A 19,060-nucleotide genomic window follows, 5' to 3' on the forward strand; every position below is an offset into this window, starting at 1 on the left:
GCCTTCATGACTTGTTACTGGTCTCATGGATACAGAGTCATAGAATAGAAACAGTCCTTTCGCCCAACTCAACCATGCCAAGTTATTTACCTGAGATGAGCTCTACCATTCCCATTCGCCTGCATTTGGCCCACATCCCTCGAGAGCATTTTTTAAAATTATCCATTAACCTTTCCAAATGCCCCAGTAACTTCTTCCCTGGCTTCCCACAGTATTTCAGGATACACTTCATCGAGCCTGGGAATTTGCACTGTAATAGTCGTGTGAACACTTACCAGGGATAATGTAAGCCTGCTTCCAGCACTCTTCCGGTACTTATCGGTGTTCCCCATTTGCAATTCTTCCCAACGGATCCGCCACAGCATACTGGCCAGTTCCTTCTCCAGCTTTAGTTTGCTGTTAAGGTATCATTAAGCTGAGCAATGAATTACTCCTGCAATAGCTATGCAACATCAACTCTACAATTAAGTCTCTTTAAAGTAATAAATTAGCAACACAGGTACATCTTCTTTGGCAGAACCGTACCTCATGTTCTGTCTCCAACCCAAAGGCATGAACATGATTTTTCCTATTTCAGATAACCCACAGCCTCCACCCTTTCTCTCTCCTTCTGATCCACACAGATTTTCTCACCTATCTTTTACCAATCCCTATTTTGTTTTCTAACTCCAGAAAATAGTCGGGATCACATATCGACTTAGCTTTATTTTCCTTTTCTTGAATGTATCGCTTACATACGATGAGGTTGCGTAATGACATATGACATTCGTGTTATTTTTACCTATAACCCATGTGTTGCCGCGTGGCCAAGTGGTTAAGGCGTTTGTCTAGTGAACCGAAGGTCGCTAGTTCGAGCCTTGGCTGAAGCTGAGTGTGTGTCCTTGAGCAAGGCACTTAACAACACATTGCTCTGTGACGACACCGGTGCCAAGCTGTATGGGTCCTAATGCCCTTCCCTTGGACAACATCGGTGGCGTGGAGAGGGGAGATTTGCAGCTTGGGCAACTGCCGATCTTCCATAAAAAAAAACCCTGCCCAGGCTTGCGCCCTGGAAACTTTCTATCGATCCTAACAGAGGCCTACACCTATAAACCTATAAATGAATCATGTAAACAAACAAAAAATGCTTACTCAAATATTACTGAAATATTAAATACATTGTTTCACCCCAACTAGTTCCATCTAATTAATACCCACACATTTCACCTACTGGGTCTCCTATCCCCTCCTTCAGTGATTCCATCTGCCCAGCATCCTTATATGCTTCCATGTATTACCTACCTTAACAGATTCCAGCAGCGTCAGACAGCTCTACATCACCTTTCAGCCGTTGGTTCTCGTTCCCTCCTTCTCTACCACCCACCTGACTCCATCTACCCATCACTGGTTCCACATATCAGCCTCTGCCTCCTTCTCCCTCTCACCTCTTTATACTGGCTACCTCTCCTCTACACTCTCAGTCCTGAACGTGTCTCAACATGCAGCTCACTTTACTCCTGCCTCTACAACTGCTGCACGACCCATTGAATTCCGTAGGCAATGCATTTCTTGTTTCAGATTCTAACAGCTTGTTATTCTAACATACTTTTGTTTTAATGTGGTTTTAGTTCTTAATCTCAATGGCTTTAAATAAAGAATAGAAAGCATTATTTTTTAAAAAAACAAAATCAGAATTTGTCAAATATCTTTTTTTTTTAAAGTACAGAACTCCAACACTTTACCTACCGGTAAGCAAGGAAACTGGAGATCACAAAAATTGCCAGAATGAAGCCAGTTCCCAGTGTGACAATTCCCAACATTGATAAACCAGCTAAGGAAGCAACAACAGTAAAACATTTTAAAGCAGTACCTGGTTACTCAACTCAATATGAAACTCATACTTTGCCTAAAGACACCTTGAAAAACAAAAAGCTTCTCATTCCTATTTAAAAAGATAAAGCAGCATTACATTTATGGGAATAGCTTTGCTTCAGTTATAATGATATACCCAAGATACATAGATAATGAAACATTTATCACATATAAATCCAGTGCAGGCTTTAAAATTTCACTTGCCACCTATATTTTTGCTGTAAGTTGTAAAGAGTTTGTCCAGTTTTTACTGGGATGAAGGTATTTTGCAGTGAGTCCTTTGGTCAAAAATATTGAGGATGGAGGTAATTATTAACGTCCAGTCTTGATTCGGCCAATTACAATTATCACAACGATACAAGACTTTGGCATGATGGCACAAGTGTGTCGAAACATCCTGTTCATCTTCATGGTCACAATATAGGATGCCCCCATAGTATGGCACTGCCTCAATGAGACCCAAAGCAAGTTGAGGAACAGCAACTCATCTTTCATTTGGACATTCTGCAGCATCTTAGATTCAATATTAAGTTCTACAACTTTGGGTTACTTGATTTCGCTGTATCGATCATCCATCTGCACTATTTACTCCATTCATTTGTTTTTGTTCTCCCTCCTTTGGGAGTGGAAAACTTCCCAACCTGACCTGCCATGCCTGCCTTCCTGCTCTGAATTTTGCAACTACTGCAATCTATCACCTCTGTTCTTTCCTCGCCCTTGAACTGCTCACAATCACCCATTGACCAGATAACATTGATTTCCATGGTAACAATCCCCCACTCCCCACCCTCTCTACAAAATTTATTTTCTTTCCTTCCCTGTACAATTCTATGACCTGAAACATTAATTCTGCTTCTTTTCCCACATATATGGCCTGATGTGCTGAATATTTTAGCATTTTTTTAATGTTAGGTCTCCAACACCTGCAGTTTTTAAAAAAATTTCAAGCATTTGATAAAGTCCTAACAGATGGCCAGTTAATGAAGCTGAGATGCACTGTGCTTAATGATCAGAAACAGCATGAAAACTGGATTCAAGGCCTGAGTATAGATAAAGTAGATTTTCCAGATTTAAAGATAGTGGAAAATGATGGTTCCTAGGTCAGTGCTATACACAATTATGCATTAAACATGGGCATGCAAGGTAATATGACCATATACGCAGAGAAAGTGTTGTATGCAGTGAGGAAAATAGCCATAGTTTGCGAGTCAGTAAGTAGCAATCTGATTGAATGGACAGACAAGATGCAGCTTAAATTTAATACAAAGTAATGAAAAGCCATACACTTTGGTGGAAGAATAAGGAGAGCCATTTTTGACTGAATGACGCAGTACTGAAGGGTGATCATCTGCACATATCCTAGCATTTGAAAGACATGCAAAGTTACGTTGAACTGCATGATATATTGGCTAGGTCATAACTGGAGTATTCCATCCACTTCCACTCACCATGCTTTAGCAATGATGTGAAGATCCCCAAGAGTGCTCAGAAAAGATCTATTAGAGTGTTCCAGGGATGAGAGATTTCAGTTATAGGAGAAGCTGGAGCTGTTCACCTTAGAACAAAGAAGGTAGAGAGGAGATTTGATAGTGGAGTACAAGATTGTAAATGGGGTTAATAGAGAAAAGCTGGTGCAGTGGTTGATGCTTCAATGACTGGGGGGGAAATCACATAAAATGTTACAATGGGGATACACGGAAAAACTATTTAGTGTAATGAGAAACTGGAATTCATTGACTGAAATGGTGGCAGAAACGGGATAAATCAAGGATTTAGATAGACATTTGTCAGAGAATAAGGTTGGGAGACTGAGAAAGAGCAGAGAGATTGGATGGTAGAGATGTTTCTTCCAGGAATTGTCATAGGCTCAATAGGTTAGATGAGCTTCTCCTGTGCTTCATCAATTTTATGATTCTATATTATTCTGTCTGATTAAGGATTAGGCCACTATTTATGGTCACTACTTTATCTCAGGACTCACACCACCAGGTTCAAGAACAGTTACTACCCCTCAACCACCAAGTTCCTGAACAAAAGGGGATAACTACACTCAACTATTGAGATGTTTCCACAACCAGTGATCTCACTTAAGGATTTTTTTTATCTTGTTATTTCATGTTCTCGTTATTTGTTTCTATTTATTTATACTTATATTTGCATTTGCACAGTTTGTTGACTTCTATGCTCTATTTTATCTTTCATTGAACCTGTTAAAATTACTCTTCTATAGATTTGCTGAGTATGCCCACAGGAAAATGAATCTCAGGGTTGTACGTGGTGACATATGTGTACTTTGATAATAAAATTTACTTGGAACTTTGAAAAGGGACAGAAAAAGAGTAGAGATAGGATATTAGATCATAAATTTCACTGCTTTGAATGGTGGATCAAGCTTGAGGGACTAGATTCAACACCGTGTCCTGTTTCTTAAGTACAGGGCTCTGGGGAATAATCCATTGCAAAAACTGTTCTAGGAAAAAAATAGCTGTTCAAGTCAATAAGATTTAAAAAAAACTTTGATTATTATTCTCCAGCACTGGGTACCACACTGCTTTTTTTTATCATATATTATTCTACACTTTTATACCATAGAATCATATGTGGTGATTCTGAAGATACTGAAAGGCCTCAAAACTTCACACAGCAAGAAACAATACCTTGTTCACAGATTGTTTCATCAGCTTCAAACACACATGTCGGGTTGTCTTCTGGAACAGAGCCCAATGGCCAAAGAATCCTTACATTGGGAATCCAGTAAATCTGTTTTTTCGTTCCCAAATAGTGAGCAACAATCTGTACAAAGCAATGAAATTCTGTTAAATTTACAGCATTTGGCCTTCACTGTTCTGACATAATCAAATATTTAACAACTATAGTTGTGCATATTCTGAAATCACAATAAAAGTGAATGTGAACTTGCATACCTCTCCGACTGCTCCAGAAATTATTGAAAATGTATTGGTGACCCCAAGATAAAAAAAAGAGTATTCAATGTTATAAATGCTTACTTTCAGTGTAGAACTCAGCCTAATGGAAGTGCATATTGTCCAAATGAGGAGATTGGAACCTGCTGAAACTTTTAATTGGAAACTTTTAAACCATTAAAGGCCTTGTTGATATTTATGCTGAACTTGTGTAAGCAAGTGAAGCTTACCTTTGAAAATCAATATATTTCCCTGGGTTTATCACTCAAGGTGGAGACTGATGTTACTGAGGTGTCTTATTCCAGTGCTAAGGGCTCTTAAATATACTCTGTGCAATGGCACTCAATCTACCAGTCAATTTGTTCCACAATTCTCAGCAGATTTCTTTGGGGTCCAATACATTACTTCAAATCAAGTCTCCCCTCCTGCCCAGATTCCTTTGATAGCCCTCAAAATACAAATCTGTTTTCAAGCAGGTGCCGGTAGCACATTGACAAAAGTAAGTTGGCCGCTTGTAGCCCAGTAATATCACTATAGTTCTTTGCTTTGCATTGAATAGGCAGTTCCCAGTTTGAAATGTTTCCCCCTGCCAGTGACTACAAGGACTGCAGTGGGTCAAGGCAGCAGCAGCAGCTCTCAGCCTTCCCTGCAGAAATAAAGGATGAGCAATGAATTTGAGTCATGCCACATTCTACCTGTGAATAATGACAGTAACTCACACTAGTAATTTAAGTTGAAGTGATCCCAATAATTACCATAAAATTAGTATCTGGAAGATAAAAACCTATATGGATTATGTACTGAGGGTTTAAACTAGTCTAATAGGGGGTTGGTAGATAAAGTCATAGTGTGCCAGATGAGAAAGTTGAGGGAAATATTCAATTTAAAGCAAGTCCATTAGGCAGTACGCAGGAATACAACAGAGTACAAGGAAGGTCTGATGAGCTACACTCCACTTACTTTGATGCAAGTCTGACAGATAAGCACAGAACATAGTTGACAACGTGTGATTGTGATATCACAGCTGTTATGGAAATCTAGTGAACAGACAGGCAGGACTTGTGGTTCCAGGTTATATACATCAAGTCTGCTAGAGGTAGAAGTAAGGGCATGTGTGTGTGTTCAATTTTGATTTGAGTGGATATTATAGACTGAGAGATGATATTCCTGAGAGAATGTCCAGTAAGGTTGGAGGGTGGCACTTACAAATAGGAAGGGAGTGATTACTTTGATTGGAGTGTATGATTGCTACCCTGTATAGATCAGGGTCATCTGATCTGAATGCCCCAGTCTTGGACTTCAGTAGGTAGTGGATCTCCTGGTTCATCCTTTGTGTCTGGTTTGAAAACACCGAGACTGAAAGATATTTGGGCAGGTTCATAGATTGGGGGATTTAGTGGGATATGAGCTAAATGCAGGTAAATGAGACCAGCTCAGGAAGTCCACTTGGCCAACAGGATGAGTTTGGCTGAAGAGCCTATTCCTGTGCACTATAGATCTATATAAATTCTGATTAGTCCATATGCTTCAAGTATGAACACTCTACAACTGGTCCACATTAATAGGTTTTCTCCACCATATTTTAAATACATATAAAATAGATTTTCTAATCTAGCTTTTTTTTTCATTGGGAGCAAGGCCCAGAAAAAGAAGTGACACTCACAAAATCTTGGGGGAACTTAGCATCAATGGAGTGGAATAAAGAGTGAAAGTTTTGCGTTTCAAACCAAAATGTTGACTATTTATTCCTCTCCATAGATGATGCCTGACTTGCTGAGTTCTTTCAGTGCTACCGTGAAATTCCAGCTTCACTGTTGTGCTACAGAAGTGACACTTCAGTGTTTCCAACCTGAGCTCTCACTGAATAAGATAATCATTGAATTCCCCCTTTATGAAATTCTAATTTACTATTCTGTTCACCATTTTGAAGATTGTATACTTGCACCAATCTATCACCAATACAAATATAACAAAATACGCAAAATAAAAAATTATGAAAGGACTAACTTTATATTCCCCAGTTTTTGTGTTGACCATATTCCAGAGACTAAAGTCAATGAGTCTATCACCATATTTGTCAATCGTCACCAGTCCAGTAGCACCTAGAATTAAAAATAAGCAAAACATCCCAAATAAATAATAACTTAAGAAGAGCAATTATACACCTGAAATAACTTAATGTTGAGAAATATTACATTTTAATGTGTTTTAAAGAAATAATACTCATTCAAATTTTAATTTTAGTAGATTGGCAGTGATTACCAGAGTTTTCTTGCAAGTATTGAGCATTGTTTTGATAAATAGCATGTATACAATTCCTATATTGTGATATGTATTCTCACAAGTCGGAGGATATTTTAACTCTGGCTACTCACTAGAAATCAACCAGTTAAAATTGCTCATGGAACTTACTTGCCAACATCTTACACTTTTCTCAAAGGTTTGTACTTAGATAACTGGCAGTGTTCTTCCGTTAAGTGCACAAATCATTGGACACCTATCAATTCTCCACTGAGCAGCCCTGATCTCAGTCTTTCAACACTTCCTTATGTCCCATCCATTTCTCCTATACCTTCTTTGCAGATCAAAATTAATTTGATTTCTCTATCAGTTTTCAAAATGTCTGAAATATTAACCCTGTTTCTCTTTTTACAGCTTCTTCCAGATCTGATGAGTTTGTTCAGCATTTTCTGTCAGTGTTTCAATATACTGGAATTTTACTTGATTTTCATCAGACTCACATTGGAACTTTAAACATCTACTTGCAGGCAGGAGCAGTCAGAACATTTCAAACTTAATGTTGGGGATAAGGAGTCAAAACCCTAAAGCAATTTATTAATAAACTTTTTAAATCTTATGATGCAGGGTCAGGAATGGCACAGGGAATATTTAAGCCTTCCATTTCCAATCCTCCTGGTTTGGCAGATGCATTGGACCAACTTGCCAAAGCTTTTTCAACCACAACTTCCAAACCTGTAATCTAATTCATCCACAAGTACAAGTTACGTATCTTAAGTCATAGATCTCCTTATTTGGAAATATATATCCCCCCCCCATTGTCACTGGACCAATATTCATGCCTTCACCTCATTCCACACAAGAAAAACTTTAAAATTATCTTGCCTTTGATCCCTAATCCTGCTAATCCTAATTCAAGATCAATGTTAAAAAATCAGATCTAGAAAAAAGTATCTACCCAAGAGGGCTATCAAATGTGCACACCACCACCACCACCTGAAATACCTCCCAAACTCTAAAAATCAAACTCTATATATCAAGAGCATTCTAATGTGTGTGTACATTCAATCAGTTGCAAAGGGTCCCACCAACTTCAATTTTGGATCTAGGAAGGGCAGCCAACTCCACACCTTATTAGCTCCACTTGTGATTAGCAGGAGACAGTCTGGCACTCCATAAGCTTTCAGGATCTTCAGCATTTTACTTTGGTGAATGGAGTCAAATACTTTGCGAAAATCTTATAAGTAAACACAGCTGGTAGGTTGTTCTTCTTGACTTCCTCGAAGATTCTACGGAGAGCAAGTATTTGCATTACTGTTGTGCGCTTCTGTCGAAAACCATTCTGATTGAATCTTAGCTTAGGGTCAATGGCGTGCAGTGAACATCCAATTGTATAGCTTTGCTAAGATGCAGGTCAAGCTGATACCGCAGTAGTTATCTGTCTTCGTGAGGGATCCAGACTTGGGGACAGGGATAACGTTTAAGAGTGACCACTGTTCTGGTTTGTCGCCTTTCATCAGTGCCGTATTACACATGTCCAGCAAGATGTCGTCCAGGTCACAGTTCTTCAGGACACCTGGTGGTATCCCATCTGGTCCAGCGCTCCTGCCCTGTTTGAGTGCATATCTGGCCTTCTTCAGTTCCCCTATGGTGAATGGGCCATCATTGATGTCGACTTGCGTTAGTATCGTGGGTATGTCCTCTTCTTCTTCCGTGGTCGTTGGAGGGCTTCCCAGCAGGTTCTTGAAGTGGGTAAACCATGTCCAGACACGGTTCTCTGTTGTTTTGCCACTTATTTGACCTGACGGGGACTTCTTCCGTCTGCTGATCTTGCTGACTAGGCGCCATGCTTCTCCATGCTGCTTGTCTTCATTAGCAGCCTCTACCCCATTAATCCTCTCAGCTAGTTTCGCTTCCTTCGTAGGTGGCAAAGAGATTCTTCTTTGCTGTCTTGAGCTTGTCTCTTAGCTCTTCTGTTTCGCTCCTTCTAAGTTCAGCATGACAAGCATTGACCACACTTCTTGCTGCGACGACGTCAGGATGTTTCAAGATCTGGCTCTTTTTGATTCGCTTCACAGTAGGCAGACTCTTTGTCGCATCTGTGAGTGTGTCTATGAGCCGTTGATAGCGGTCAGTGGCAGCCTCTTCCTCCTCCCTCTCCAGTGGGCCGAAGCGATTTCTCACTCCCACAGTGTACTGGGCTTGAAGAATAAGTTGTGAGGAGAATGCCTTCTGTCTATCTTCTTGGGACCTGTGGCTTTGGGTTGCCGCAGACTCAGTCTCACTTGCATTGACACTGCTACCAGCTATACAAAGACCATGGCGAAAGTTGTATCACCAGACGGAGAAACAACAGTGTTCGAGCTCCTAGCTGGTGTGCTGCAAGGAGACACTCTGGCACCCTACGTTTTTATAATCGTCCTTGATTACGCTCTATGTCAAGCTACCAAAGATCATGGCAAACTTGGTTTTACCATAAAACCAGGACGAACCAAAAGGGTCAGACCAGTTACGCTCACAGATCTTGATTTTGCAGATGTCATAGTCCTGCTCTCTGACCAGATGGAGGAAGCACAGCAGCTACTGACAAAAGTGGAAATTGAGTGCAATGAAGTTGAATCTCACCTTATTGCTAAAAAGACAGAGTACATGGTGTTCAACTGTGACGATGGTACTCTCAAGACCATAAGGAATGACACTATTAAGAAAGTCTCAGACTACAAGTATCTCAGTCAAGAATGATGAGTTCAGATAAGGACATAAAGATATAGAAGGTGCTGGCGTGGAGAGCTATGAATGACATGAAGGAAATATGGAGGTTGAACCTGACCAGAGGGCTCAAAAAGAGGATCTACATAGCAGTCACAGCGTCCATTCTGACATACGGATGCGAGATGTGGACACTCACCAAGACCATGAGAAAGTCACTAGATGGTTGCTATACACGAATGCTCTGGATGGCTCTTGACGTGAGTTGGCAACAGCACATGATGAACGTCGAGCTCTATGATGACCTACCGATGCTCACTACTAAAATCAAGGTGAGAAGATTGCAACTAGCGGGGCACTGTCTATGCCAACCTGGGCTACCTGCCAGCCTTGCCATCACATGGGAGCCCAAGCATGGGAGGATGAACCCTGGGCGCTCTCCCAAAACTATGGTCAACACACTTCTAGAAGATAGCGGCGCGGCTAATGTAGATGAACTGAACACACTGATGAGGGAGAGGGAGGAGTGGAGAGTCTGTCATTGTGCCCGACACTGGCTTCCTAGGCCTGAGTCGAGTAAGAAGAAGAAGATGTGATAGCAGAATTAACTGGAACAAAGCACAGTTACTAAAACTGATCTGTACAGAATCCAAAATCATCTCAGTGATCAGAGCCTTAGGTGATGCAAGAGTAGACAATAGAACTGAATAGATTGCTCTAAGGAAAGCAGACATAGGCTTAATAAATAGCTCTCTCCTGCCTTCAAATTTTCTATGATGCTGCACCAAAAGAGTTCTGGGGCTGTGTAACCAAATAGTAGTGTCTTATGAATCACCAACAACAAAAGAATACTACAGCAGAAATAAGCAGGAGCAAAATTAGGCCATTTGACCCATCGAGTCTGCCCCACTATTTCATCATGACTGATCCAATTTTCCTCTCAGCCCCAGTCTCCTGCCTTCTCCCCATATCCCTTCATGCCCTGACCAATCAAGAATCTATCAACCACTGCCTTAAATATGCATAAAGACTTGGCAAAGAATTACACAGATTCATTACTCTCTGGATAAAGACATTCCTCCTCATCTCCATTCTAAAAGATGCCCCTCGAATAAGCAGCAATCAGTGTGTTAACTATTTCATGAAATATTGGATCCCCAGAAGTCATGGGACAATGAAAACCAGAAAGATTTTGAAAATAAAACTGCAGTGGGCAATTGGAAATTAAATGTTGAGAAATGAAATGATTTAACAACAAATTCATAAATTAGCAAAATAAGGAGTAACTGTAGGGTTGTTGGAGCTTATGAATTTGAGGTGTGAATTTGAGAGATCACAGTGGGACATTATAAAGGAAGATCATAAAGGCAGAGGTTGTAAACTGAAGATAGCCAATTTAACACCTGGCACAATAGTAAAGACTACTACTACACTAATTACACAGCTCCGAGGACTCAGGTTCAGTTCTGATTTACAATGATTTGTGTATGGTGTTTGCACATTCTCCCAGTGATCAAATGGGTTTTTGTAAGGAACTTTGGTTTCCTCCTACATTCCAAAGGCACACTGATAGATTAATTAGCTGAAGATTATCTCCAGTACAGCTGGGTGGCTGGAGAATAAGTGAAAAGTCATAGAGACATGACAAATAAAAGTTTATAGACAAACAAGTAAAGGACTGATGGAATTGCACTGAGAGCCAGCTTAGATTTGATGGGCTGAAATAGGAACAGGCCTTAAAGGGACTATGAGGAAAGAAAGACAAGATTGCTAGGAGTTTCCTGACTTGGGATAGACAACATAAATAAACTGGACAAATTTCGAAAATGGTGTGTGGTGAACTAGATATACCTGTCTGACTGCTCCTGTGGCTCCTCCCACAGACCCCTGTATAAAGGTGACTGTGGGCTGCTGCTCTCCCTCATTTTCCCCAGGATGTAGTGTTGTTTATTCTTCCAGTCAATAAAAGCCGATATCTCGTTTCCTAAGTCTCAGCGTGAGTTATTGATGGTGCATCATTGTGTCAAGCAAAATTTGGTAGTTCTGGCAGCTTTAATACAGAAGAAGACTAAAGAATCATGTCCTGATGATTCAGTTTATTGAATTAAACTCTTTGAATTAAATGGACAGGAGGAGGAGTATAGGAAACTGATACAGGACTTTGTGATATGGTGCAACTCAAACTACCTGCGTCTCAATATCACCAAGACCAAGGAGATGGTGGTGGACTTTAGGAGATCTAGGCCTCATATGGAGCCAGTGATCATTAATGGAGAATGTGTGGAGCAGGTTAAGACCTACAAGTATCTGGGAGTACAGTTAGACGAGAAGCTAGACTGGACTGCCAACACAGATGCCTTGTGCAGGAAGGCACAGAGTCGACTGTACTTCCTTAGAAGGTTGGCGTCATTCAATGTCTGTAGTGAGATGCTGAAGATGTTCTATAGGTCATTTGTGGAGAGCGCCCTCTTCTTTGTGGTGGCGTGTTGGGGAGGAAGCATTAAGAAGAGGGACGCCTCACGTCTTAATAAGCTGGTAAGGAAGGCGGGCTCTGTCGTGGGCAAAGTACTGGAGAGTTTAACATCGGTAGCTGAGCGAAGGGCGCTGAGTAGGCTACGGTCAATTATGGAAAACTCTGAACATCCTCTACATAGCACCATCCAGAGACAGAGAAGCAGTTTCAACGACAGGTTACTATCGATGCAATGCTCCTCAGACAGGATGAAGAGGTCAATACTCCCCAATGCCATTAGGCTGTACAATTCAACCGCCAGGACTTAAGAACTTTTTAAAAGCTATTATTAATGCTTTTTGAGATAGTGATTTAGATGCATATCATATTTTTTTTACTGAGTTAAGTATTGTATGTTATTAGTTTTGCTACAACAAGTGTATGGGACATTGGAAAAAAAGTTGAATTTCCCCATGGGGATGAATAAATATCTATCTATCTGATAAACAGATTGGGAACAAACAAGATGGCAGCAATTGGCACCAAAATGGTACTACTGGGCAATGGTTAACAGAACATCCTAAGAGTAATGTTTAGAAAAGGAAAATAACTACTCAGTGGAAACTAAATTATAAATGTTGACATAAAAACATAACTAAACTGTGACAAGTAGAAATAATATTTGTAGACAGGAAGCAGATATGATATGCAAATTTTTAACATTCCATAGATAATTCTGTTTTACACATCTGTAAATACTCCCCATCTGTGCCAGTGAACACCAAATTTCAAACTTTAAGTTCTACATATTATAAGGGTAAGGAGAAGTTAAAAAAAAAATCAGACACTCTCAACTTTCTCATAAGTTTACAGGTAGTTGGAACTGGTCTCTGACTGACCTCATATAACTAAAGTTTGCTTAATTGTACCATTTTCCTCAGAAACTGATCACAAAAGAATAAATCATCTTGTTGGCTTTAAAAAAAACAAATGTCTCAGTAACTACAGACGTTCTGTGAACAATGCCATGGAAGATTCGCTAGTATAGACGGTCATAGAGAACATCATTATTTCTAAATCCCCAAAGACTAAAATGTTGCAATAATTACAACATACTTTAATCAGGCCAGATCCAACAATTTCAAAACCATAATTTATGTGAAACTATGTTCTGACTTTTGCTTAATCCATTTGACCACTGTATGGACTCATTGGAACTATTTCAACACCCATGAAGAGTCAACAACAAAGTAATCAAGCAAGTTTTATCAAGTACTGTGGAGTTACCCTCCCAAAATCACTGCAGAATTTGAGGTTTTTATTAGAACTTTATTCATATTCTTAAATTAATTTAGTGTTCCAGCATCTTTAAAAACAAATCCTTAATCTTTAAGCACTGAAAGTTCTTTACAATATTTAAGTTATAAACCATACTGTCAAAGAACATCTGCAAAAATTATTGCCTGCATGCTTCAAAGTCAATTTATAACAAAGAAGAATGGAAGCTTCGAGAAATCTCAAGACAGTTATGATATTTCACAGAGAATTAAAACAAAGTGGTCTAGAAAATCTGCAGAATTACAAGTTTGCCAGTTACATTAGGATCACACTAGGTGCACACCTTTTTTGTCATCAGTATAGATACTGCCATGATCAATCAACTTGCGAGAGTGAGCCTTCTCTGTGTTAGATGCAGATATGGCATGTTTTGCAAATTTTATAGAACTGTCAGTTGAAGACAGCATTCTGGCAATATGACAATAAAAACATTTCAATCAGGGATCCCATTAAAAAGAAGTCCTACAAACTCCGGAAAGCTTCATTACGAAGGTGTATGGTATGTTGGCCTTCATTAATGTGGAGATTGAGATCAAGAGCTGCAAGGTAATTTTGCAGCTTTATAAAACCCTGGTTAGACCACACTTGAGATATTGTGTTCAGTTCTGATCACCTCATTATTGGAAGGATGTGGAATCTTTAGAGGAGATTTACCAGGATGCTGCTGTGATAGTATTAGATTTGCTGACTTCAGAGTTCTAAACTCAAAGATCTTAAGCCCCATGGGACATAAATAGCCACAAGTACTCTCACTAAAGTGATATTATACTGCAGCTGCCCAATCGTTCAAAGACTGGCTTACTTTCCTGTTTATTCTCCATGGTGAGTTTAGCTGCCAAAACCCACTATTCTACCAAGGAGAAGATACTTCAGCTAAGAAAGCAGTATAAAACCCAGATCATTTATTTTCAGTGATACATATTTTACTCCAAACAACAGTTAAACTTTACAGAGGATTTCTATATTAAACATTTCCAAATTACTAACTATTTCTAAAACACAAACTATTTCCAAAACACAAAGCACAAAGGATAATGGATTTCAGAACACAGGTACAACCCTATACACTAAAATGCCATACCATGATGCAGACAAACAAGTTGTCTGTCACAGAAGCTGAAGCTAGTTCACCGTCTTTCTTCCACATTTCTTTTTGATGTTCCTTATCCCATTCCTAATAAGTGTGAACTGTTCTCTACACTTATATGTCCTCTCTCACTTGGATGTCTTCACATGCGTAAGATATTTCCTCAGATACCCTTTTAACACAAACAGTCTAAAAACATCTTGGAGGCATAATCCTCAGCTTAACAATCACTGTTCACAATTAATGCTGTAAAGCTAACCTCCTTGAGTACATAAACCTTCCATCTATAAACACATCAGTTATTTGATATGCTGTTATCTATCTAGCCTGCAAGCTTCCTTGAACTAAGCAAGTTAGATAAAAACACAAAATGCTGGCAGAACTCAGCAGGCCAGACAGCATCTATGGGAGGAGGTAGTGACGACGTTTCGGGCCGAAACCCTTCATCAAGAGTCAGCTTGTCTGCTTGAAACAAACCCAAATTTAACAACTTTATACCAGAACTTGAGTAGCAATAAAGTAGTTGTAGTGAGCTGTATCTGCTTCTACAGACATAACGTCTGTGCTATAAACACAGGTCTGGGGTGAAAGAGACAGGAACCCGTACTATTCAGGTGTCCAAGGCTTAGCAGCACGGTGGGAATTCAACAGTAATGACACAAGCAATAGACCATAATCTATGTTTGGGGAAGGTACATTGAAATGCCTTCCATCCTTGCATAGAGAGTATCATCATCAGAAAGCAAGTTTCACGTGTACATTACATCTGACGTGAAGTGGTGAAGGGCAATTAAGCATGGCCATTCAAATTTAGGAAAATGTCACGATTTGACCTGGAAATGGTCACAAAAGCTTTATTCTGAGGAATCAAGTTGTTTCTGTTCATGTGCTTTTTTTTTAAAAAAAAGATCATCATACTTCTGAATGTTTTTTGAGTGCACTTGAAAATAAATCTGATTATATTCCACAGCCTGACTAGAATCCATCAATCAGTTCACTGTGGATTTTGTTTCACAGGGGTTAACAGACATAGAAAAAAAAGCAAACACTTCATGAACTAGTACTTAAAATAATTTCAAAATAAATATTTTAATGTATTTGTTATTGATACAATATTGAAGGTAGCATTTTTAATCTAGAGATATCTGGCATCTAGCTCTGAGACACTAATGACTGTGTGATGCAATTACCCTAATAGGGATATATTTAATCACAATTTGATATAAAATGCTTCTGACAAAGGAAGGGTTATGCTTATAGTTGCACAGTAGTGACTTTGTTGCTAGTCCAGTAATATAATTAATATACACAGAACCTTCTTCATATAAAGGACACAGACAAAGGTGCAACCAAACCAAATCTAACAAGATCAGGAAATGGGTGGTACCATGAATAGCAAAATTATATTTCCATATTTATAAGCAAGGTCAAATCCAGCTCAAGTTGTTTGAAGGAATTCTGCTTTCTCAGATGATTGTTGAAATTCTAAAGTAAAATTAATTTAAGAAGTCTGCAGACCTCCAGTTCCTCATTGATCATGTTCAATATAAAATATGCAGTCCATCTAATATCAAAGAGTGTCACATTGTGAAGCACCATGGATATTAGTTCAGGGAATGGGAAAAAAAAAGGTATTGCTGGAAGAAACAGTTATGTAAATTTAGATATTATCACAGGTTATTGGTGCTAACATAGTGCTGACAGCAATCCATAACTTGATATCCTGACATAAAAAGTTAACTTGGTTCTTCTGCAGACAGGGAACAATTGAGTGTTTTTTCAGTGTTTATTTAGGAATTTATCAATTAGTGTTTATTAATTTTCTTTTGTATTGAAAATAAACCCCTTCATCAGGATGAGTCCAGAAAAATTGCTGAGCCAATTGTTACAGACTGAAGCTTTGTGGTGAAGAGGTTATCTCCGTGCTCGTGTGTGAACATAGCACTACTGAGGCAGAAAACTTGTTCACATACACGTCTCCCAAAATTACATTATTAGGGGAGAGGTTTCACGAAAACTCCTGCCTTAATCATTTTGTCTTAGGATGCCTTAGGAAGGCAGCGTCTATCATTAAAGATCCCCACCACCCAGAACGTGCCCTCTTCACACTGTTGTCATCAGGAGGTACAGAAGCCTCAAAGCACACACTCAGTGATTTAGTAACAGCTTCTTTCCCTCTGCCATCTGATTTCTAAATTGACATTGAACCCGTGAACACTACCTCACTACTTTTTTATTTCTGTTATTTTGCACTATTTATTTTAACTGAACTATTTTAATAGACACACATATACTTAATGGAACTCAGTTTTTTCCTCTATATTTATTTATCATGTATTGCATTGTACTGCCTTGACATATGCCAGTGATATTAAACTTGATTCTGATTCTGTTTTTATTGGAGCCTACTGAAGCTATGGTGCATTCCTAGCCGCTATTGTGAGAGCAATAGGTTTTTTTTGGTATTAAATCTCAGACAGCTACTGACAGAGAAACAGCACATAAAGTATAACACCTTCCACAAATTTAGGCACATTTACATTTTTTTGCATAAAACATCATTTCACCTTTTCTGCAATCATCATTTTCTCATAACTGCTTCTATTGTTCAATTCCCTTTTGAGATGTGATCTTCTGAAAGACGTGGTGATTTTATCATCCTCTAAAAGACTCAGCAAACGTAACCGTCCATCGTACAGGTACGGCACATTTAAGCAGACAGAAAGAGGACGGAGGGGAGGACTCCATACCAGGCTCAGATGCAGAGGAATGAAACTTTCTCTATCCAGCAGCAAATACACAATTGCTTGAGAACAAGATTGCAGATTTAAGGGCAAGATTGCTGCATCATAGGGAAAAGAGGAGCTGCTGTGTTCTGTGTTTCATGGAGACATGGCTCACTCCGGACAAGCCAGATGTGTTGGTAAGACTCGAGGGCTTCCCCATACAAGGATGGACTGAACTGCTGATTCAGAGAAGACAAAAATTGGAGATCCATGTTTCATGATAAACTCTTTGCGGTACTTGGATGGGCAGTTCTGTCGTATTTCCCCAATGCAGAACATTGAACAATTAAGTGCTGACCATTCTATTTACTAAGAGAGTTCTCCTCCTTGATCCTTAATGCAGTTTCAATACCACCAAAGGCCAGCATTAATCAGGCACTCAAGATATTGAACGTGGCCATCACCAGGTCTGCAGCACCATGAGTCCCAACAGACTCGGCCACTGCTATACTATGATAAGGAATACCCACAATTCCATGCCGAAACCGCTTTGTGGGAAATCTGATCACTCAGTTGTCCTCCTCCGAGCTGCACACAGGTACAGGCTCAAGAGAAAGGCTCCACAGATAAGGACAACAAAGATGTGGTCTCGGGTGGCAGAAGAGGAGAGACTGCTTCAAGTTGGTGGACTGCAATATGTTCAAGGACTCAGAGAACTTGAATGAAAAAAAAACAGGGTTGTCACAGATTTTATAAAAAGCAGTTGTAGATGGGTGTGTCCCCACAAAATCGGTCAGCATCTTCCCAAACGCGAAGCCCTGGATGAACCATGAGATCCACAAACTGCTAAGAGCCAGATCAGTGCCATCAGGTCTGGCAACATGTGAAGTGGCAACTCTGGACCAAACTTTAATCACTGAAGCATGCTCATTAGCTGTGGCAGGGCTCGAATACCATCACCTCTTACAACATGAAACCAAATGACATAGATGACAAAAAGGCTTTGCTCCCAGGTAAGCTCAATGCCTTGTGTTCACTTTGACCATCACAAACTCCCACAGCTCCCAATCACCCTGTGCTCTCAGTCTCTGAGGCCAACGAGAGAGCATCGCTCAGCAGTGTGAACCCATGGAAAGCTTCTGGCCTAGATGAGGTACCTTGCCGAGTACTAAAGACCTATGCTGATCAACTGATTGGAGTTTTCACCAATACCTTTAACCTCTCACTTCATCAGTCTGCGGTATTCACCTGTTTCAAGCAGGCTTCAACTATACTGATGCCCAAGATGAATGTGATAATCTGCCTTAATGGCTATCATCCAGTAGCACTTACACTGACTGAAGTGCCTTGAGTGTTGGCGATGAAACATACCAATTCCTAACTGAGAAATGACTTGGCTCCACACGGTTTGCCCACCTGCACAATAGATCCATAGCAGATGTCATTTCATTGGTTCTTCACTTAACCCTGGGACATCTGGACAGCAATGATGCATATATCAGGATCCTCTTTATCAACTACAGCTCAACATTTAATACCATCATCCCCTCAAATCTAATCAATAAGCTTCAAGACCTTGGCCTCAATACCTCACTTGCAGAGACCAGTCATTTTTTGGATTGGCAGCAAGAGCTCTATTAGGCTGTCAGTACCACAAGGCTGTGAGCTTAGCTCCCTGCCCTAGTAGCTGTATACTTATGACTGTGTGGCTAAGCACAACTCCATTGCCATATTT

At 39.8% G+C, this 19,060-nt stretch overlaps 1 protein-coding gene across 1 annotated transcript in view; it reads right to left on the reverse strand.

Annotated features, from left to right (window-relative positions):
* The window catches only part of npr2 (natriuretic peptide receptor 2), a 144,586-nt gene that overhangs the window by 90,129 nt on the left and 35,397 nt on the right, over positions 1–19,060 (reverse strand). Inside the window, exons 6-9 of the mRNA XM_073064307.1 lie at positions 6,783–6,877; positions 4,509–4,644; positions 1,726–1,810; positions 276–396 (exon numbers count right to left, since the gene is read on the reverse strand). Of these exons, the coding sequence (XP_072920408.1) occupies positions 276–396; positions 1,726–1,810; positions 4,509–4,644; positions 6,783–6,877 (437 nt within the window). The remainder of the gene's footprint in view (positions 1–275; positions 397–1,725; positions 1,811–4,508; positions 4,645–6,782; positions 6,878–19,060) is intronic.

This window comes from Hemitrygon akajei, chromosome 13, assembly GCF_048418815.1.
Source record: "Hemitrygon akajei chromosome 13, sHemAka1.3, whole genome shotgun sequence".
NCBI classification, from domain to species: Eukaryota; Metazoa; Chordata; class Chondrichthyes; order Myliobatiformes; family Dasyatidae; genus Hemitrygon; species Hemitrygon akajei.